Below are 22,391 nucleotides of genomic sequence, written 5' to 3' on the forward strand. Positions count from 1 at the left end.
CTCAGCATCTGTGTCAGTATATGTATGTTTTTGTGCGTAAATATATACGTTTGTACATTTCCCCCCCCTCTATCCCGGCACCAAAAGACGAGGGCTGAAGGAGAACTTTTATGAACAGTATAAACGGCTGATCACCAAAACCTACACTTACTGCACTGCTCTGATCTAGGGGAAGAAGTCAGTGAGTGTGTGTGTGTGCATGCGTGCGTGTGTGTGTGTAGGTGCCACCAGTGTAAGACTGTGATTAATTCCTCTCTGTGGCTGTGTTCTAATTCCCCTCTGAGGCAGAGTGGTCCCTGGGAGTCCCTGTGGAAATTAGCACAGGCAGGAGTGGGACGCCACAGCCGCTCTCCACAAACACTGATGAATTATCCATGCTGCCCAGAGAGCGAGGGAAAGGTATGTCTGCGTGTGTGTGTCCGTGTGTGTGTGTGCGCGCGCGCACGCGTGTGTGGAGGAGGGATGACGAGGATACCCAGTCACGCATTTCACGCTCTTCCACAGATTTCCTCTGTGAGCAATCTCTGTTGACCTCTCTACCTGTCAAACCTTTCCATGACTAGTTTACATGTCTGTAATTGTGGAAAGCATTGAATGATAAAATAATGTTCTGTAGCAGTTTCTACAGTAATAGTTGTTTTCTTTTCTTCTGTCCCTTTCGGTTTGCCCTTTTACAAACCTCCACCAATTACCACTGAGTTCATCCAGCTGCACACTAGCAGCCTTGTGTCTGACTAGCTGGAGTGCGCTTTGTATGATATAAGCAAGTTAAAGATGTGAACATAGTACCTACACATACATATGCATGTATATGCATGGCCTGTCACACTTCACCATCACTCAAGAGGATTCAAAGTGACAGTGAATTACTATCATTCGTACATGTTTAACGAAGGTACATCATGTCCAGGTTAACCTTACATTTACATTTAGTCATTTAGCAGACGCTCTTATCCAGAGCGTACAGGGACATTCCCCCGAGGCAAGTAGGGTGAAGTGCCTTGCCCAAGGACACAACGTCAGTTGGCATGACCGGGAACTGGCAACCTTCGGATTACTAGCCCGATTCCCTCACCGCTCAGCCAACAGACTCCCAACCTGTAGTGGCTAGAGTCTATAAATACGACTGTGTGTGTGTGTCGTGATGTTCTCCTGAACTGATGTCCTCGGTTAGGTACACGTGATCGTTCCCCAATACTGGCATTTCATCCATCTCAGGGACATCATGTGTGCTGTGAGAGGCTCTGTGTTCTTGCTGAATGAGAAGCTTCCCGTAAGAGGGATCTCAAGTGTTCCTGGGCCTCTGGAGGGATGTGCTCATGTCTGCTTCACAGAGCCCCTGATCTGAACTCCATCATTAAAAATGAGGGAGGAAGAGAGAGACAAAGTTCTACTACTAACCTACAAATCTCTGCATGGATTGGCACCATTGTACCTCTCCGGTCTCCTTGCACCCTATTGCCCCGCAAGGACACTTAGATCTCAAGATGCCGGCTATCTGGTGGTTCCCAAAATTAAGAAAAAAACAGCTGGAGGTAGGGCGTTCTCATATAGAGCGCCTCTTCTCTGGAATAAACTACCCGTCTCAATTAGGGAGTCTGATACTGTTTCGACGTTTAAAATTAGGTTAAAAACGTTATTGTTTAGTCAATTCTACGACTGTTAAAGGTAAGTATGTTACTAGTTGGAGGCAACGGGGGACGGGTTGTTTCCATCCTTATTCTTTAAGTATAACTTATTTTAGAGTTCTCTTCCCCTGGAACAGATTTCATGTTCCAAATGAGGGGGGCTGTCGCTGTCTTGGTGTGTGGGGTTGCATCAAATTCCCCTTTTTTGCTCTGTTAAATTGCTGCACCAGTCCACACTTGACCGGTGGGGATCTCATTCTATTATGACTGTAACTGTTAGCTGCTCCTGGCATTCTCTAATCCCTGCTCTCCTCTCTCTGTCCCCCCCCCACACACATCCCTTGTGGTGTGGGGGGTTTGAGTTGTCAGCACCTGCCTGGTCTTCGGTCAGCCAACGCTGGACCTGGTCGCGAGTCTCCCGGTCCTGTCCTACATCTATAAAGTTGAATAATGGATTTTGGTGTTTTAAAAACCCATCGACACTGTATGACTATGTTTAGCCTGTGTTCTGCTCCTCTCTCCCACCAACCGTCTCTGGAGGAGGGGATCCCTCTCTGAATTGCTCCTCCCAAGGTTTCTTCCATTTTTTTTTCCTGTTGAGAGTTTTTTGGGAGTTTTTCCTTGTCTTCCTTGAGGGTTTAGGTTGGTTGAGGGGCAGTTCTATGGGCATATGTGAAGCCCTCTGTGACATGCTTGCATGTAAAAAGGGCTATACAAATACATTTGATTTGATTTGATTTGACTGATGAGGGAAAGGAGAGATGGAAGGAAAGAGTCAGGCGAAGGTAGAGACATACACAGAGACGTGGGGAGGAATGTCCGTTTTTGTGTCGAATAGGGTGAAATTAAAGGGCTATGCAGGGTTGGGAATTGTACTTTTTCATATTGTCTTGTATTAGCCTGCCTGTCTGTCTGTCTGTCTGTCTGTTGGTCTGTCTTCCTGTCTTCCTGTCTGCCTGTCTGTCTTTCTGCCTGTCTGTCTGCATGCATTCCTGTCTGTCTGTCTGTCTGCCAGTATGTCCGTCTGTTCAGAACATTTCAATACAGGTCAGATAGGCCAGCAGCCAATCAGGACATAGCATCTGGCAGCTAAAACTTTCCAGCCAGTTCCAGAGTAAAGGATGAGAGCTGAAATGGTAACATGCCACAATGAGCAGAGAGGATCTGACAGAAGATAGCATTCCAACCCTACTGTCCCTTGAGCCCATGTTCCGCCAACACACACACTCAGAGGACAGCCCATTATCAGGAGAATAATGGAGACAGCGACAAGTCAGTTGAGCTTTTAATAGGCAGTTTCTCTCTCCATGTTGATAAATAATGCAGCAGTCAGCATATCTAGATTTAACGGATGATATTGACCTTTCAGAGAGGGGAGAGGGAGACAGATGGGGGGGGGGGGGGGGGAGTGGAATGGAGTGGAGAGAAAAGAACACAGTGTCAATACTTGTGAAGAGATTGTGTAGAGGATTTGAATCATTAAGACAGGACTAGTCAATCGTGAACATCAGACCAAAGCTATACTGTCGTTTGCCAGGACCTCTGCAGAGAGGAACAGACAAGCCACTCAACCCTCTCTTTCTCAATCTTTCACTCTTTTTTTATCTGTCTCTCTGTTCTCTGTTCCCCTTCTCTTCAGCCCTCTGTCATTCCTCATTCTGTACACTTTTCTATTGTCTCTTTTTGTGTCTGTAGCTGAAAGGAAGAGTTGTGAAAATGGGACAGTAAAGATGTCTCAAACACCATTCATACCATTGTACTTCAGGCACAGACACTAGCAGTGACTGAGCATGCGTCATAGATTTCTAATGGACCAACACTAAGACCCAAGACACCAAGAACATTTCAGGGAATACACTAGGAGCCAGTATTCGTGTTCCTTTCACTTTACATCAGTTTTCAAGTTCAGATTGTATCTGCAGTGTTTTAACACCAAATGCTGCATATGAATTCGCATAATTTGAAGAGGCTACATCTAGCAAATACCGCCATCCTGCGGTAGTTCCAGGAGCATCGCAATGTCTGCGTTCTGCAAGTGTTGTCCCGTCGATGTAGTAGGCCGAAGTCGTGTATTCGCAACGTGCATAGATCACGACTAAATAGAAGGCTTATAAAAAAAGTACTTTGTAACTTTTTACCTGTGCTTATTTAGTTGTGGCCTAGTTTTCATGTGAAGATTGACGTTACTTTTGGAGCAAAAAGATCTTGCAATCCAGTGTGTAAACTTTAATTATGATTTTTTTCGACGCACATTTTTGGGGGAAATCAGTGCGTTGGTAAGGAACTTTTATCGTATCCAGGAAGTGATCTCACGACGTGCTGGTGAGGCGTGTGTGGGGTCGACAAGCCGAGGAGGTCGTTCCGACAAAAGAAGTTTGCAGGGAAAAAAGGTGGTCCTGCTCAAAAACACCGTTCAGAGAGGGGAGCGACGGGTGGATTACTTATCTTTTCTTACTACGGTTTTGTTCATTTTACAGGCTCTAAATGAAAAGACAGACTATCGTAATTGGTCCAAGATGTTATCCGACACTGGCGGGGTAGATAAGTGTTATTTTGCCAACTTGATTTAAGTTTGTAAAGTCCGAACCAGAAAATGGAGAGAACAGCTGAGAGTGGGGTGAGGAGGAGGCTGTCGTTGGCAAGCCGCGGAGTCCTGCCTTGTTCCCCCCGCCGTCGTTTGTAACCAGTTATCTTGCCGATTACCTCGCGAACTTGAAGAGAAGGTAAGAATACATGAGATTTGGGTTCGTTTGACGCCAGGATACGGAGGGTTTTTACTTGAACTGTGCTTTGTCCCATGGTAATCAGCGCAGTTAGGGTGACAGGGTCAAATGTCCTTTTAGAGAAAAAACAACATGTCATGGAATGGCTTGGAACAAACGGTGGTGTTCAAACTGAATACATTAATTAAAAGTTAAAGTTAATAAATAAGGGCAGCTATCTATTTGCTAAACTACCCTTCGCTACTATTTACAGCTCACCGTTTTTGTTCATATCACAGAAGAATGTAGCCAGCAGCTTGCTACAATCATGGCCGACAAAAAAGTTACCAAAAACTGATGATTGTGTCTATTGCACTGTTGCTGCAACATAATTGCCAGTGAACAGTTAGCCTAAACTTGGAATACATTGAAGATTATCGATCGGCTTCGGCTAGGCCAACGTTCTATCAGTTTGACATTTACAGGACATATTTCCATAATAATGGAATAATGGAACATAAGTACCTAAATATAAACGGTGTCAACAAAGTTGAAAAAGACACGGAGGCACGCTTAAACATACTTTTCCAATTTTTTCCAGAGTTTTTGACCCAGCCAGTCTACCACCTGCTTCAGTACAAGGCTGGGTGTCTGTCCTGGGAGCTCTAGTTTGGGACTGCTGTGTCCCACTGACCCAGGCTGTGAGAACTGCTGTGTGGTTGGCGCTCTTCGGCTGAACAGGAGTAAGGAGTTGGGAGGAGAGGAGGTGTTGGTAAGAGAGGGGAGGTGTTGGTAAGAGAGGGGAGGTGTTGGTAAGAGAGGGGAGGTGTTAGGAGGAGAGGTGAGGTGAGAGGAGGTGTTGGGAGTAGAAGTGAGGTGAGGGGAGGAGGAAAGGTGGGAGGTGAGGATGTACAGGTGAGGTGATGGGTTGCCGGACAAGCAAGGTCCTCCCTGAACCACCAGGGAATGTTCAGCTGGACCTGGTGAAGCAGGCCGACCCGGCCCAGACCCAGACCCACACTGACATCTACAAGCACTTCATCAGGGGCGACGGCACCCGAACCGCCTCTGCCAGTAAGATGGGCTCCTCCCCCTCCCCCCAGCACCACGCCTTTCCATTGTCCCAGACCCCCGCGGCCAAGGACCAATCCGAATCAGGGGCAGACCCCCGTCGTAACAAGGTCGCCAGGTACCGAGCCAAGTTTGACCCCCGGGTCACGGCCAAGTACGACATCAAGGCTCTGATTGGCCGTGGCAGCTTCAGCCGGGTGGTGAGGGTGGAGCACAAGAGCACCAGGCAGCCGTACGCCATCAAGCTGATCGAGACGCGCTACCGCGAGGGCCGCGAGGTGTGCGAGTCAGAGCTTTGCGTGCTTCGCCGCGTGCGCCACACCAACATCATCCAGCTGATGGAGGTGTTCGAGACTGCCGACCGCGTCTACATGGTGATGGAGCTGGCCACCGGTGGAGAGCTGTTCGACCGCATCATCGCCCGTGGTTCCTTCACGGAGCGCGACGCCACGCGCGTCCTGCAGATGGTGCTGGACGGGGTCAAGTACCTCCACACCCTGGGCATCACCCACCGCGACCTGAAGCCTGAGAACCTACTGTACTACCACCCGGGGGCCGACAGCAAGATCATGATCACCGACTTCGGCCTGGCCTCCACCAGGAAGAAGGGCGACGAGTGTCTGATGAAGACCACGTGTGGCACGCCTGAGTACATTGCCCCTGAGATCCTGGTGAGGAAACCCTATACCAACGCTGTGGACATGTGGGCACTGGGAGTGATCTCCTACATCCTGCTCAGCGGGACCATGCCCTTCGAGGACGACAACCGCATGAGGCTCTACCGACAGATCCTCAAAGGCAAATACAGTTTCTCTGGAGAGGTAAGACTAACCCAAACCCTCCCTAAACTACCCTTCACTCCTACCCACCCCATCCACACACACCCCTACCCCCAAACTACCCTTCACTCATACCCACCCCATCCACACACTCCCCTACCCCCAAGCACTCACTCCTACCACCCCATCCACACACTTTCCTGCCCCCAAGCACTGTCTTCACAGATAGCCTACAGGTCTAGCCAGTCTTGTAAACTGTAAGTTTTAAGCAGTCTTTATTGAGGAGCTTCATTCCCTGGACGGACTGGGAGAGAGTGAGAGTGTGTGTGTGTGTGGTTGTCATAACTGCAGTCTAGATTTACTGCTCCAGCCTAGAATCTAATCATGTTCTCAGCCGCCCTGGCTTGGGGGATGCTGAGTATTATCCAACCGTAGATCCATCATGTAAAGGTGTCATGTATGTTTGGAGTGTAACAGAGATTTACCTGTTGTGGGGTAAAGAGGAATCAGGGGAGGATGGAGGGAGTGAATCATGCTCGGGGTGGAGGTTAGTATCTGCTCCCTGCTGCCCCCCTGTGTGTGTTCCACGAGTTGCAGATCCGATCCACATCACCCAATTCAAAGGATCGATGCAATGTGGTTTGACGAAGTATCAACAACTGTGTCTGTCCCTTAACCCAGTGGTTCCCAACCCTGGTCCATTGTCCTGCATGTTATAGATGTTTCCGTGCTCCAGCACACCTGATTCCATAATGAATGGTCGTCACCGAGCTTCTGCTGAGCTTAGATAATGACCCATTTATTTAAAGCAGGTGTGTTGGAACAGGAAAACATCTAAAACATGTAGGAGAGGGGGTCCCTGAGGACCAGGGCTGGGAACCACTGCCTTAACCCTCCAATCACCTGCTCTCCCACTCCCCAGCCCTGGCCCAGCGTGTCCAACCTGGCCAAGGACTTCATCGAGCGGGTGTTGACGGTGGACCCCAGTGAGCGTCTGACGGCCGGCCAGGCGCTGAAGCACCCTTGGGTGGTCAGCATGGCCGCCTCGTCCTCCATGAAAAACCTGCAGCGCTCCATCTCCCAGAACCTCCTGAAGAGGGCGTCCTCGCGCTGCCACAGCACCAAGTCGGCCCAATCCACCCGCTCCAGCCGCTCCACCAAGTCCAACAAGGCCCGGCGGGCCCGCGAGAAGGAGCTCCGGGAACTCAACCGCCGCTACCAGCAGCAGTACAATGGCTGAGCCAGGCCTGGCTGGTCTGCAGGCTGGCACTTAACCCACACAGGCCTGAACCTGAGGACCACCTAGTCCAGCTACTGTCCCTCCATCCACACGTCCATCTGTCTTAGACCACAGAGCCAATGAGGCAGTAATCAGTATAGAACATATTCATCATAAACATCATCTTCCTGTCCTTTCCATTCCTCTACCTCCTCCTGTCTAACTGTCCCCCCCCCCACCCTCCTCTCTTCTCTCCTCTACTTGAGTGCTCTTCGTATTTATTTATTATTGTCGACATTACTATATTGACTGTTGTCTCCGTTACCATGGTCACTTGAAGCTGTCCATCCAAACGGATCTGTTGAACAGAATTATGGGTGATGAAGTTTTAGGAAGATGGGTGAGAATCTGGTTCTCTGCCTTTTCATTCCTGATGATCTTGCTGTGAAATTCCTCTGGCTGTTACAACTCTGAGAACATTGACTGTGGATCTTCCAGCCTGCCTCCAGAGGGCAGGCTCACCAGAATACTCTGCTACCACACGATGTCAACAAAGGCCAAACGACTATTATTTATTAGATGATATAACCCTTGTATAACCCTGTCTCCTGTCGTGATTGACTCGCTGCCAGCAATCTGAAAATTACTTTTTCTGTGATCTGTTTATGAGGGATGTTGATGTTTTTGGGGGTCTTGATAACACAAACACCAGTGTGTAAATTACAAATGGTACAAAGTTTGTACCATTAGTTCACATACTTCTGGTACTTGTCAGTGCAGCCACTGACCAGAAACGATGCAGATATTCGGTGGAAGAAAGCAAACCAGTACAATACACAGTAGGTTGGTCTAGAACAGGGGTGGACAACCCTGGTCCTGGAGAGCCGCTGTCCTGCGTGTTTTAGATGTTACCCTGCTCCAGCACACCTGTTTCAAATGAATGGGTTGATATCAAGCTCTGTGGAAGCCGGGTAATGACCATTCATTTGAAACAGGTGTGCTGGAGCAGGGAAACATCTAAAACACGCAGGACAGCGACTCTCGAGGGCCAGGGTTGTCCACCCCTGGTCTAGAACCACAGGTACGAAAATTGACTGTTTTCCTGTCAGAATGGTGGTACCTTAGTGCACTTAATCTGAGACGATTAGTTATGTCTAGCCCCTTGGGCATCATATGACCGTTTCCTTTTCAGAACACAGCACTTCTACCAGAGATCCACACGTAGAAGAGTTCTAAAGTGTGTGGACATGTCTGTCTGTAGCATTGTGTCCGGATGACGTCATTATGTCCATGTTTGATTGGAACATTTCTTTTAATATCTTTTTTTATGACTGTCGTTTAATGTTCTAAGCCAATCAGAAGCCCTGGTCAGAGTTGGTTGCTAGGGCCCTCAGTATGGACCTGTGATGTCATCTACTCAGGTGGATTATTGTGAACTTTTAAGATACTGGAATCAACAGATCTGCATCTGCTGACCTCACCCTCTCTCCAAGGTCCCCTCCTGTCACCCTGAATGTTCTCTCAGTTCTACAACGTTCTTCTATCCAGACTCTACTACTGTATGTTCTTCATGGCCCCTACCCTAGAATGTTTTACCCCTCTCTGTCAGTTGTGACGACCTGGTGAGGCTCCAGGCCAGAGTACCGGCCACGCAAGGACACAGAAGAGAACCTAGACCGTGGTGTCAGCCATGGTGAAGCCACAAGAAACCAGCCTGCCATCAAGATATATTCGTCTCAGTGATGGATCTCTCCTATGGAGTGCTGGGGACTAATTTCTCTGGTTTGTCATCAATGACTTTCCATAAAGTAAGCAAGTACTTGACCTAAATGTTTGTCGAGTCAGTCATACAACAACGTCTGATGGTGAAGTGTTTTAGTGTGTGCCAAGAGGATGGTGAATAACCAAATAGTATTTGTAAGCAACTTTCAAGAATGTAAACACCTTGTAAAAGTGTTTCCTTTTATATCTATAGGGTTTGTATAAATGATGGCCTTAGATGAAGTAGCCAATTCAACACTTCTGATTACAGTTGTTTTTCAGTGTATTTTAAATTGTGTATTTGTGTGTCTGAATGATAACACATTGTTTTCTATACTTTTAACTATTTTTAAATGAATTGGTTCAGTCGTTTTTGTGCAAGGTGTGACAATAAAACGGTACCTTTTCAAGTTACTACCTTTTCGAGTTACTAGACTGTGGCCCGAGAATTCGTGAAGTTATAATGCCTAGCTCGCTGTCTAAAACTACTTTTGAATATGGGTGCGATGAAAAAATTAATTAATTTGTTAATTTGTAGGGTTTCTAATGTCCATAAATGAGGCAAGAGACCTGTTGTAGTGTGAGAAATAATGTCTCACCAGATGTTCGTCCACAGTGAAAAGAATGCAGCCATGACCAGCGTAGACCTGCTACGCATCTGGTTTCGCGTAACTTGATGGAGTTGCCAGGTTGAGGGAAAACGCACCGTTAGCTTTTATCGCAAATGTCTGAATGAAAACGAATTATTATAAGAAGAAATTGGGTAATGACTGGAATAGTGATCAACTGGTAGCCATACATTGACAATTTTCATATAGAAGTAGACATGAAACGTGTCCACTGACTTTGTTGGATGCATAGTATGTTCAAGCCTGGCAACCGTGCAATGAAACTCCTTAAGACGCTAGCTAGCTATAACCAGGCTTTTGTTGTCTAACGCCACAGCAAGAAAGTTATCAGTCTATCTCTCTAAGAAACTAATATCCAAAAGAATCAGTTTAACACTGAAACACGGGAATATGGAAAGTGGACTGGTGTGAAATCGGTCATGTTTTGGCTCGCTAGGTGAGTAATTTTAGCTATTACCACCAACCAACTATTACAGACATGGAACTAGTCTGTCGTCTGTGCAGCTGTGTTGTGTTTATGACACCGCTGTTAGCTAGTAGCTAACAAATCTGGCGTTATACAGTAATTTGTTTTTAACAAGTTACGTTAGCCTGTAAGCTAGCGTTAGTGTAAATAATATAATGTTAAACAATATCTGGTGATAGCTGTGCTAGCCTGCTAGCTAACGTTAACTAGCGAGACACAAGTTGCTTAGCTAGCAACGTCGTCGTTTATTACAACGTTACAAATCAGACACCGTTGCAATTATTAAGATAACGACATCGTTATCAATATAAACGGGATAGTCACATACTAGCCAGCGGTTCACTGTGATGTACACAGTCCCAGATACTTTTAAGGCTGGCCAGGAACAACGGTTGTAAAATGTGTAGTTGTCCATGTGGTTACAGTAGCTTGTAAAGTAGAGACAACGCTTGCTAGGTGCAGAACTTCTCAAATTTCATTAGCTCTATAGCTAAGAAGCGAAATATTTTATGCAAATCTATAGCTTTCCAATCATTAACAGCTTCCGTGCTAGTGAGTAATGATACAGGTAGTATAGCTAGAAGGGGTTTTAGCTAACGCTAGCCAAATAGTGCTACCAAAAATATCTAGCCAGCTACATATTTATTGTGCTATCTTTGTCACCTCATCTAGACTTTGCCGAAGGGTAGACGTTACTTTGCCGTCTCAGCGACATGTTGACACAAGTGGTCACTGGTCTTTACAACTTTGGACAAGACAAAAGGTCAGATAAGTATGCAGTCAGAAGGGGTGGTCAATAAAGCGAAAAAACAGACCAATAGGTATGGAGACGGACCCTGACACAGACCAGTCAGTTAGATCCTAGTGTTTTAGGATGTCCTGGTGTGGGTGGAGAGGTTATAGTGGGTCTTGGCAACAGCATGGAGGGATGTGGTAGTTTGTACTTTTACCCTGAGCTCTCTTACCCAGCCTGGCCTTTGTAGCTGAGGGGAAAATTGGTTTGGCGTTACTCCAGACCTCTGGTGGGGAAGTTTTGGACAGAGTTGCTACTCCTCCCTACTGTACACACTGTTCTCTTCCACAATGGGACTGTGTTGTTTGTTGAAATGAGAAGGGTACAGTTGCTTAATCTGTTGTGTCCCATGGATTTTAATATTGACTCAACCTTCTTTCTGCAGGCGAACTGGAACCTGACAGCAACAACTCCTTCGCTGACCGGCCTCCTTCTCCACACTGCATCTGGCGTCATCATGCAGGCCACCCCATCCGTCTGGCTACATGACTGACTGACACGCTGGACTACAAACATGGAGAGGAAACGTAGAAAGAAATGAACTACATTTCCCAGCTCCGGACCTGACCTGCTCGCCCCCTCGCTCTACCAGAGCTCGAACCAAGCTGTCCCTGTTGTGGAGAGCACCCCCCCCCTCCCGCCTGGCCGTGTTGTGTTTAGGCCTGCCGTGGGCCCTCAGGGACACACAGAGGATACGATGGCTGTGAGGCTGCGGCCTGTTAGGCTGCTGCTGCTGTTGGCTCTGCTGACTGGCATCCTACCCGCTGTCGGCATGGATACGGGGGGTCAAGCCTTCAACTTTGACCCTGAACCTGAAGCAGCCCTTCAATCCAACTGCTCTCATCTGACGGTTAAACTGGAATTCTCCACCAAGGTGGTGGAGCATGGTGAGTTAGAGGAGCACCAGGAAGGGCAGAGAGAGTGTCTGGCTGGCGGCTTGTCTGGGTGTGGAGCTGGAGGTATTGTGAGGCAGGGAAGTTCCCTGTGTCAACACAGAGTGAAAGTGTTTGTTTCCCAGCCACAACCAGGTGACGTTGCTGTATTATATTATACCTGCAGGCTAAGGTCACAGGGTCTCTCAGCTCATCTATTATGCCATATTATGAGCAGCTAAACTCGTCAGACAGGTCCAAGTAACCTGTTAAACTAAAAAACGTTCTCTTAAATATCCCCAAAACCTTCTCTCAATTATCCCCATCCATCAAACCAGTGTACAAAGGAATGTGGACAGGAATCCCTGTCGTTCCAGTCAGAGGAGGGTTTTCGTTTTTCGCTCGTGTGTTCAGTGTTGTGCACACATATCTAGTGAGAAGTAGTGATGACGTCTCCCCTTCCTCTCTCCTCCCAGAGTACATCGTGGCGTTCACCGGCTACTTCTCTGCCAAGGCACGGCAGCTCTACATCAGCAGCGCCCTGCGGGGGGCGCCAGCGCTCGACTGGCGCGTCGTCCCGCGGCAGAACCCGGCGTCGGACTTTCCCAGCGACTTTGAGGTGGTCCACATCCGCCAGCCGTCCCCCGACGGCCTGCAGTCCCTGGAGGACCACCCCTACATCAAGAGGGTCACCCCCCAGAGGAAGGTGTTCCGCACGCTCAAATACACGCCAGGTCAGCAGCCCTACATTTACATTTTGTCATTTAGCAGACGCTCTTATCCAGAGCGACTTACAGTAAGTTAGTACAGGGACATTCCCCCCCGAGGCAAGTAGGGTGTAGTGCCTTGCCCAAGGACACGTCGTCATTTGGCACGGCCGGCAATCGAACCGGTAACCTTCTGATTAATAGCCCCTAACTGCTCAGCCATCTGACTCCTCATCTGACGCCCTGTTGTTGATACTGTCATACAAGCCTTTCAAAACCCCTTTTTTTTTTATTCACGTGTTGTGTTATAACTCCTTGTGGCATCCCCCTGCGGGTTGTGTTAATCCATTTTTAGTCGAAGAGTTTCTATTTTATTTTTCACGTTCTCCGTTTTCTCTGTGGGGCTTGGCGTTTTGGGGGGTGCTGTGTGGTATACTGGATATCAGTTCTCTTGCTTCACACAGCCAGCAGGGAGTGTGGTTGTGGGAGGAGGGGACATGACAGACAGAGCTCTGTGTGCCAGCCTGGGGAGGGAGGGAGGAAGAGGAGGCAGGGAGGGGAAGGAGGAAGGAGGGGGGGGAGAGGGGGAGAAGGAAGGGAGGGGGAGGGAGGGAGGGGGAGGGAGGGAGGGGACTCAGAGGCTAGATGGTTCCAACCCCTCTTGCAGAATCTGGCTGGGGATGAAAGAGTGCTGTGTCCCTCCCCCACACCCCAAGCCTTCCCAACCCCCCTCCCCTGGTTCCCCCTGGCCTCTTCAGACCCCTTGTTAGCTCCACCACCAGATTCTCCTGCAGCATGGACTGCTGCCATGCCTGCTGTAAAAGTCAAGCCCTACAGGCTGGTGGTCCGTGTGGTTGCCAGGTTTGGACTCTGGGTTCAACCCAATGACGTCATTGCTGTCTGAAGCGGACAGAGCATATTGCTGATGTTTATGTCTTCCTGTGATGCTGATGATGCTGATGTTGTTGTTTACCTCAGCCGAGCCGACGGTGCCCTGCAACACCACGCGCTGGACGCAGAAGTGGCAGTCCTGGCAGTCGTCCCGCCCCCTCCGCCGAACCAGCCTTTCGCTGACCTCTGGCTTCTGGCACGCCACGGGACGCCACTCCAGCCGGCGGCTGCTCCGCGCCATCCCGCGCCACGTGGCCCAGATCCTGCAGGCGGACGTGCTCTGGCAGATGGGACACACCGGTATGACGCCAGGATCGGCTCCACAGCCAGGCGGAGGGGAGGGCGTTGGGTTACCACAAGGGGGAATCTTTTACATACATCTGGGGTGGGGGGGATTACTGCTGTCCATTTGGAGGGAGGGGGGGGGGGCATTGGCTGTTTGGTGGGGGTGCCGCTACTGGCATTAACTTTTCAGACACTTTCAGGATTACTAGTCGAGGGTTGACGATAATTGTGTGTGTGTGTGGTATACAGGTTCGGGGGTGAAGGTAGCGGTGTTTGACACAGGCCTCAGTGAGAAACACCCGCACTTCAAAAACGTCAAGGAGAGGACCAACTGGACCAATGAGAAGACACTGGACGACGGTGAGATGGACGCTATTGGTGGAGCTCCACTCTCCATGTACATCATGATGATTGACTCGGCCAGTCCCGTGGTCGCTTCAGTGACGGCAGCTCTGTGATTGGTTGTTTCCAGGTCTGGGTCACGGTACCTTCGTGGCAGGTGTGATCGCCAGCATGAGAGAGTGTCAGGGCTTTGCCCCCGACTCCGAGCTGCACATCTTCAGAGTCTTCACCAACAACCAGGTACAGATGTCATCTAACCCCCCCTCTACCCCCTCTCACATCCCAGCCATGGAAACCATAGAAACCAAGCCTCTGAAACCAGGACATAAACGTGTGTGTTTTGAAGAACTGTTCCATGTGTGTGTTTGAACCGTGTGTTTGACTAGTGTGTGTGTGTGTGTTTCCAGGTGTCGTACACCTCGTGGTTCCTGGACGCGTTCAACTACGCCATCCTGAAGAGGATAGACGTTCTGAACCTCAGTATCGGTGGGCCTGACTTCATGGACCATCCTTTCGTAGACAAGGTGATTGGCTGAGAGGAACCGGTGACTCTGGTCATCGGAAAGGACCAGGGTTCATTATACAAACATACAAACCCCCACTTTTTATTAAGAAAATCCTATTGAACGGCCACATCCTCAGTTATTATAAAAATGCTGTCCCAACCACATTTGAAGACAAACTTATGCCTCACCCCTAAGAGTGTGTGTGTGTGTGTGTGTGTGTGTGTGTGTGCTTGTGGTGCGTGCCTGTGTGTGTGTGTGTGTGTGTTCATATTACTAGTCGGGCTAGTAATATGAAGGTTGCCAGTTCGATTCCCGGCCGTGTCAATTGACGTTGTGTCCTTGGGCAAGGCACTTCACCCTAGTTGCTTCGGGGGGAATGTCCCTGTACTTACTGTAAGTCGCTCTGGATAAGAGCGTCTGCTAAATGACTAAATGTAAATGTAATGTAATGTTCCAGGTGTGGGAGTTGACTGCTAACAAAGTGATCATGGTGTCAGCCATCGGCAACGACGGGCCTCTGTACGGGTAAGGAGACGACTGAGACACTGTTCTCTGGTTACACATGGTTCCACCTCTGTTCTGAATGGAACCCCGATGTGTTCTCCATGTGTGGCAGCACCCTCAACAACCCCGCAGACCAGATGGACGTGATCGGGGTGGGCGGGATCGACTTTGAGGACAACATCGCTCGCTTCTCCTCCCGAGGGATGACGACCTGGGTACGGCCTGACACACACACACACACACAGGGCTTAAAGTATTCCGGCACCGTGCCGGATGTCCGGCGTGCGGCCATGAGGGAAAAAAAAGCTGGGAACTTGCATGCGGTTTAATATTTTCGAGTCAATTGATTTATAACTAACGTTACAAGCCTATCAGAAGCAGAGCAGGGCGGGTCCTGGCAACACAGTGTGAATGAGATCCATACGTCACATTAGCGTTGTCGGTGACAGCATGGAGCGCAAATTCATCAAGCTTGGGGATGATGTCCTACCCGTAGATAAATGACTCAAAAATAAATGGCGCTGGGCGTGGATAGAAGAAGGTAGAGACGGCGAGCCTTTTGGCAGTTGGTGCAAGCAACTGAGAGAGCCTGGTGCTTGTTTCTGCACGTTTTGCTCGAGGAAGCTATTAAATGCCAGCAGCGATAAGAAAGTGCTTGCTCGTCATATCATATAGCCGCTGCCTGTGCACTCAAACTTACAACAACGTTGCCGGGAGCAACTGTTACAGCTGACACACTGTTGTCTATGACTGACCGTGTCTGCGACTTATAAATACGTTTGTGCACATTTATTGCGGAACATGACAATTTCTTAGCCACTGGTCACCCTGTGTACAAAACTAGCAGAAGACAAAAAAGGGTTTCTCTCCAATCCCCCCACCCCCCCTCAAAAAAGTTCAAGCTCGGGATTTGTTTTCACTTTAACCCCTGCACACGTCCTCGCTGTGTCATTACTTTCTTGCCTGTGTGCACAAACACTTATTCCTTCCCTCCCTCCTTCCTTCCCTCCCTCCTTCCTTCCCTCCCTCCCTCCTTCCCTCCCTCCTCAGGAGCTGCCGGGGGGCTACGGCCGGGTGAAGCCCGACATCGTGACCTACGGTTCGGGGGTGCGGGGGTCGGGCATGAAGGAGGGCTGTCGCTCGCTGTCGGGTACCAGCGTGGCATCCCCCGTGGTGGCAGGCGCAGTCACCCTCCTGGTCAGGTGAGGGCGCCACTGTCAGGTCCCACACGCGTCACGCTTGTTTATAGGAACATCTTTGGCCCCCTCAGCTTGAAGCAAAGGTATTGCATTTCCGTTTTGGGACCTCAATCCGCCACTGAGCTCTATCCATAGAAACGAACAGGACTCCATCTTTAAAGAGCTTTGATGCTTGGTCTACTTAATAACAGGTCTGTGGTCTAAAGTGACACAGCTGTGATGATGACCGTGACTGTGACAGCTGTTCAGATGCTGGTGTGGGACCCCAGGGGTGTGGGAAAGGCTTGTGATCAGACCAGGAACAGTCCCACCAGCCAGATAGCAGCAGGACCGGAGGGTCTGTGGTGCTTGGTGGGCCTGAGAGCGTATGACCTCATTTGTGTTCCATGTGTTGTTGTTTTATGACCTTATGACATGCGCCTTCCTTCGCACATACTTTTGTTCTTCTTGCCTGTTATTGTATGACCTGGTTTTATTGTGTTCCCTGTGTTCTGTGACCTTACGACTGGAGCGCTTTGGGTCGAGAAACGATGCATAAATAAACAAGATTATTATTATTATTACTAGGAGGTGGTGCTGATAGTGAAGAGTTGTTTTGGACCTGAAACAGGCTGTTCATGCAGTTAGTGATGTCACAGCGGATGCTCCAATCACACCACCCTTCCTTTATAGCTACCACTCCCTCTTCCTTCACACACACACAGTCACACGCACACACACACACACACGCACGTGTTTAAGGTGGGATTGTGTCTCCAGCACGGTGCAGAACAGGGAGCTGGTGAACCCGGCCAGTATGAAGCAAGCTCTGATCGCCTCGGCTCGAAGGCTGCCTGGAGTCAACATGTTTGAGCAGGGCCACGGGAAACTGGACCTGATCCGAGCCTACCAGGTCCTCAACAGCTACAGACCTCAGGCCAGGTACACACACATAAACACCTGAGGGAGTCAGGTGGCTGAGCGGTTAAGGAATCGGGCTAGTAATCTGAAGGTTGCCAGTTCGATTCCCGGCCGTGCCAAATGACGTTGTGTCCTTGGGCAAGGCACTTCACCCTACTTGCCTCGGGGGGAATGTCCCTGTACTTACTGTAAGTCGCTCTGGATAAGAGCGTCTGCTAAATGACTAAATGTAAATGATCAGAGCCTACCAGATCCTCAACAACTACAGACCTCAAGCCAGGTACACACACATACACACCTGATCAGAGCCTACCAGATCCTCAACAACTACAGACCTCAGGCCAGGTACACACACATACACACCTGATCAGAGCCTACCAGATCCTCAACAACTACAGACCTCAGGCCAGGTACACACACATACACACCTGATCAGAGCCTACCAGATCCTCAACAGCTACAGACCTCAGGTCAGGTACACACACATACACACCTGATCAGAGCCTACCAGATCCTCAACAACTACAGACCTCAGGCCAGGTACACACACACACGCACACCTGATCAGAGCCTACCAGATCCTCAACAACCCAGACCTCAGGTCAGGTACACACACACAAACACACACTTACATGGTTCTGTGTCAAGTGTGGAACTGACTTTGTGTGTGTGTGTTTGTGTAGTCTCTCTCCCAGCTACATAGACCTGACAGAGTGTCCCTACATGTGGCCCTACTGCTCTCAGCCCATCTACTACGGAGGCATGCCCACCATCGTCAACGTCACCATCCTCAATGGCATGGGCGTCACCGGCAGGATCGTAGACAAGGTACACACACATTACAGACACACACGCATCTACACACACACACACACACACACATTACAGACACACACGCACACACATTACAGACACAAGCACACTCACATGCATCTACACACACACACACACATATTACAGACATACACCCTGATATTTGCATGCACACATACAGTCACACACTCCTCATTCTGCAGTACCGATAACAGTCTCCGGCCCCACCCTCAAGCTCTCTCTCTGCCTTTCAATCAACTCTCTCAGCCAATCTGGCAGCCCTACCTGCCCCAGAACGGGGACCACATCGACGTGGCCGTCTCCTATTCGCCGGTGCTGTGGCCGTGGGCGGGCTATCTGGCGGTCTCTATCTCGGTTGCCAAGAAAGCAGCGTCTTGGGAAGGAGTCGCTCACGGTCACGTGATGGTTACAGTGGCGTCGCCCGCTGAGAACGATGTGAGTTGTAACCATGGACACTGCGTTAAGCTGTCTGCCTATGATGGAATCCCAAAGCTAGTATAAGTAGTGAAATAGTAAAAGTACTACTTTTAAAGTACTACTTTTTTGCCAAGGCTAGTATAATGGTATTACAGTACAGCAGTGTGACTCTGTTAGCGTAGCTGGTCAGTGTTTATGCTAACGTAACCTCTGACCTCCCAGTCGAAGGTGGGCGGGGAGCTGACCTCCACGGTGAAGCTGCCCATCAAGGTGAAGATCGTCCCCACGCCGCCCCGCAGCCGCAGGGTCCTGTGGGACCAGTACCACAACCTGCGCTACCCTCCAGGATACTTCCCCAGAGACAACCTGCGCATGAAGAACGACCCGCTGGACTGGTGAGGCTGAGGCTCTGGCCCTCCGCTGCACACGCGCGCTACACACACACGCTACACGCGCGCGCACACACACACGCTACACACACACGCACCTCGCTCTCCATCTTTACACCTTTCCCTGGGTTGTTTTCTTTGCTGTCACCCTGGAGTTTGAGAGGGATGTGTGTGTGTTTCAGGAACGGAGACCACATCCACACCAACTTCAGGGACATGTACCAGCACCTGAGGAGTATGGGATACTTCATAGAGGTTCTGGGAGCACCAATCACCTGCTTTGACGCCAGCCAGTATGGTGGGATCACATCCTGTCTCTCTCTCTGAGAGCTCACGCACAAAAAACTCCTTCACACCGCCTCTATCCTTAATATAACATATGTATTGGTTTGTGTGTGTGTGTGTGTTTGTGTGCACCCCAGGCACCTTGTTGATGGTAGACAGTGAGGAGGAGTATTTCCCGGAGGAGATAACCAAGCTGAGGAGAGACATCGAGAACGGTCTCTCCCTCATCATCTTCAGCGACTGGTACAACACGTCCGTCATGCGGAAGGCAAGTGGGCCGTTTGATGTGTGTGGTGTTTAGCTCCCATCCCGGCCTCCTCCCAGTAGAAGGTAGTGATGGTCCTTGTCTCTGAGCAGGTGAAGTTCTACGATGAGAACACGCGTCAGTGGTGGATGCCAGACACAGGGGGCGCTAACGTGCCGGCCCTGAACGATTTGCTGTCTGTCTGGGGCATGGCCTTCAGCGACGGCCTGTACGAGGGAGATTTCACCATGGCCGACCACGACAGTGAGACACGTCGGGGGGGGGGGGGGGGGGGGGCGAACTGTCCCACCGCACACTCACACACAAAAATATGAAGAAGAACAATAGCGAGTCAAGCTGTGGCTCCAGTGTGTTCTGACACAGGAAGTGTGTGTGTGTGTGTCTCCAGTGTACTACGCGTCGGGCTGCAGCATCGCGCGCTTCCCGGCGGACGGCATCGTAGTCGCCAAGAACCTCAAAGACCAAGGTACACACCTGGTGGTTACCATGGAGACTCGCATCTCCTCTCCTCCACAGATCACCTGGCAACTGTTACCATGGAGATGGACCAGCCGCTGTGTTCCCTTTTCTAATTTATTCATTGTTTTCTTTCTGTCTGTCCCTGTCTCTCTCTCTCCTGTCTTTAATAATAGCTCACATTGTATTCATACTCGTGTGTGTGTGTGTGTTTGAGGTGGATTTGCTCTGTGTGAATAGTTAATCCTGTGTTTCTCTGGCACCCCCTGCAGGCCTGGAAGTTCTGAAGCAGGAGACGGCAGTGGTGGAGGGCGTACCAATCCTGGGGATGTACCAGACCCCCTCAGAGGGGGGTGGTCGCATCGCCCTCTACGGAGACTCCAACTGTATAGACGACAGCCACCGGCAGAAAGGTAGGGACCCCCCCAGACTGTATATATTAAATATGATGATAATAATAAGAGCTGGCAGCTCCTTCAGAAGGTGATGGGCTGGTGTTGTGTTTCAGACTGTTTCTGGCTCCTGGACTCCCTGCTTCAGTTCACCTCCTACAGCATGACTCCTCCCAGCCTCACCCAGGGCAGGGTCCCTTCCCCCTCCGGCTCCCAGCAGCCCCTGCCCCAGAGACTGGAGGGTGAGACACACACACACACACACTCTCAACACTCAGTAGAACTTGTGTGCTAACCCTTCTGTCTCTCCAGGGAACCACCTGTACCGCTACTCCAAGGTGTTAGAGGCCCATCTGGGGGACCCCAAGCCCCGGCCCCTCCCCGCCTGCCCCCACCTGTCCTGGGCCAAGCCCCAGCCCCTCAACGAGACCGCGCCCAGGTCTGCACCCCGTCACATTCAGACACCTTTATCCATCCGAAAAAGGGCGATTCATTTGAAGCTTACCCAGTCAATGCACACTACTTAACAAAAGGTTCATCCAGATAATACAGTTTTATAAGTGTGTGTGTTTATTTATATGTGTTTGTGTCCCAGTAACCTCTGGAAGCACCAGAAGCTGCTGTCGGTGGACCTGGACAAGGTGGTGCTGCCCAATATGAGAGCGTACCGGCCCCAGGTTCGACCTCTCTCTCCTGGGGAGAGTGGAGCGTGGGACATCCCTGGAGGTAGGCAGCCTGGAGGACGACACTGCACCCGTCTGTCCTGACCAACTGTCTGTTGGTCCATCTAACTCTCTCACTCTCTCTCTTCCCATCTAACTATCTATTTCTATGTATTCTTATAACCATCTAACTCTGTATCTAGAACACCTGGCAGACACAGATCATATCTCACTTTTCAGCTATAGTTTTCTTTCCTTTTCCTTTTTTTGGTGCTTTGAGGTTTTTCCCCTTGACCTCTGATCCCTTGCCCTCTGACCCCTTCCCCTCTTACCCCTGTCAGGTATCATGCCAGGCCGCTATAACCAGGACGTGGGCCAGACCATCCCTGTGTTTGCCTTCCTGGGGGCCATGGTGGTCCTGTCCTTCTTCGTGGTCCAGCTGACCAAGGCCAAGTCCAAGCCCAAACGCAGGAAACCGCGCGTCAAGCGGCCCACGTACCTCCAGCAGAGCCTGACTGTCAGCACCGCCAAGAGCCCCACTGTCTGATCCTTCTAGAACCCTGAGGACCCAGGATCTGGAATATGCCGGGGCCACGGCAGGATTCCGGAGAGGAGATTGTGGAATGCCACGGCGGTTGGGTCTGGAGGGATCATCCTGACCTGAGCGTGACCCCTGACCCTGGCATGCCGGCTGGGCAGAGAGAGAGAGCGAGAAAGAGAGAGAGACCGCAGAGACGTTGGTTAGAGGAGAGGATATAATGAACAATGGACGCAAAGTCCTTCTCCTTCATCCTGTTTTCTCTCTGGTCTTCTAAAGGCATCGTTCATCTGACCAAATAGAGTTGGACTGGAGTTCAGCCCCAGACTTTTATATTTATTAAATTAAATCCAAACATACCTACACACACACTCACGTACACACGTACACACACTTACTGAGGTGTGTGATCTGATTACGTTACTTGGACTGATTCTAACTGTTGTTATCTGCACTTTTTCATCGTCATGGGCTGTTTGGTTTGTCTCTCGTTTTTATATTTTATAATTCTGATGATGCTGATTGTTGGTCAGGCGTGCTGACCTGGGGGGTCAAAAGACTTATCTACTGCGCTGTTGCATTATCTCCTCAATAAAGCTTCATTCTGGAGTCTGTTCTGTTGTACCTGGAGTACTCCCACTCGCACACACACACACTCCTCCCCCTTCGGAAAGCCGCAAGTCGGTCTATGAGCTGGACTAATTCCATTCCAGAGTTGTGAGGTGGACTAATACTCCCGACGTCATTCCCAAGGATGTGAAGGTGATGTGAAGTGGATTAATACTTTAGAAGGTGAGAGAAACTGGCAGGGGGGGAAGGGGGGCTGTGAGAAGACCCCCTGGCTGATCCCTGCTAATGGGCCAGTTGCCTTCCTCCCCCTGGCTGGCCAGCCTGTGAAT

General features: G+C 50.0%; 2 protein-coding genes across 2 annotated transcripts; both read left to right on the top strand.

The window, feature by feature from the left end:
• The first annotated feature begins 5,122 nt into the window (after positions 1–5,122).
• Positions 5,123–9,574, top strand: pskh1 (protein serine kinase H1). Its single transcript, XM_062461413.1, has 2 exons — positions 5,123–6,222; positions 7,103–9,574. The coding sequence occupies exons 1-2, from the start codon at positions 5,254–5,256 to the stop codon at positions 7,418–7,420; spliced, it is 1,287 nt and encodes a 428-aa protein (XP_062317397.1). The 5' UTR covers positions 5,123–5,253; the 3' UTR covers positions 7,421–9,574.
• A 428-nt stretch (positions 9,575–10,002) lies between these two features.
• On the top strand, positions 10,003–22,101 carry mbtps1 (membrane-bound transcription factor peptidase, site 1). Its single transcript, XM_062461394.1, has 23 exons — positions 10,003–10,225; positions 11,434–11,935; positions 12,397–12,654; positions 13,606–13,818; positions 14,053–14,163; positions 14,276–14,385; positions 14,553–14,669; positions 15,109–15,176; positions 15,268–15,370; positions 16,206–16,357; positions 17,114–17,275; positions 17,938–18,082; positions 18,335–18,523; positions 18,728–18,900; positions 19,077–19,192; positions 19,317–19,447; positions 19,537–19,687; positions 19,833–19,910; positions 20,173–20,313; positions 20,409–20,534; positions 20,605–20,731; positions 20,888–21,018; positions 21,296–22,101. The coding sequence occupies exons 2-23, from the start codon at positions 11,746–11,748 to the stop codon at positions 21,499–21,501; spliced, it is 3,198 nt and encodes a 1,065-aa protein (XP_062317378.1). The 5' UTR covers positions 10,003–10,225; positions 11,434–11,745; the 3' UTR covers positions 21,502–22,101.
• Positions 22,102–22,391: the final 290 nt, after the last annotated feature.

Source organism: Osmerus eperlanus, chromosome 5 (genome assembly GCF_963692335.1).
Source record: "Osmerus eperlanus chromosome 5, fOsmEpe2.1, whole genome shotgun sequence".
NCBI lineage: Eukaryota > Metazoa > Chordata > Actinopteri > Osmeriformes > Osmeridae > Osmerus > Osmerus eperlanus.

What these genes read in the sequence shown, in the direction of transcription:
- pskh1 (XM_062461413.1), top strand. Translation starts at nt 5,254, where the DNA reads ATGGGTTGCCGGACAAGCAAGGTCCTCCCTGAACCACCAGGGAATGTT. An exon ending in AATACAGTTTCTCTGGAGAG is followed by an intron (nt 6,223 to 7,102) that starts GTAAGACTAACC and finishes CCCACTCCCCAG; the next exon opens with CCCTGGCCCAGCGTGTCCAA.
- mbtps1 (XM_062461394.1), top strand. Translation starts at nt 11,746, where the DNA reads ATGGCTGTGAGGCTGCGGCCTGTTAGGCTGCTGCTGCTGTTGGCTCTG. An exon ending in GAGTCTTCACCAACAACCAG is followed by an intron (nt 14,386 to 14,552) that starts GTACAGATGTCA and finishes GTGTGTTTCCAG; the next exon opens with GTGTCGTACACCTCGTGGTT. An exon ending in AGCTACAGACCTCAGGCCAG is followed by an intron (nt 17,276 to 17,937) that starts GTACACACACAT and finishes GTGTTTGTGTAG; the next exon opens with TCTCTCTCCCAGCTACATAG.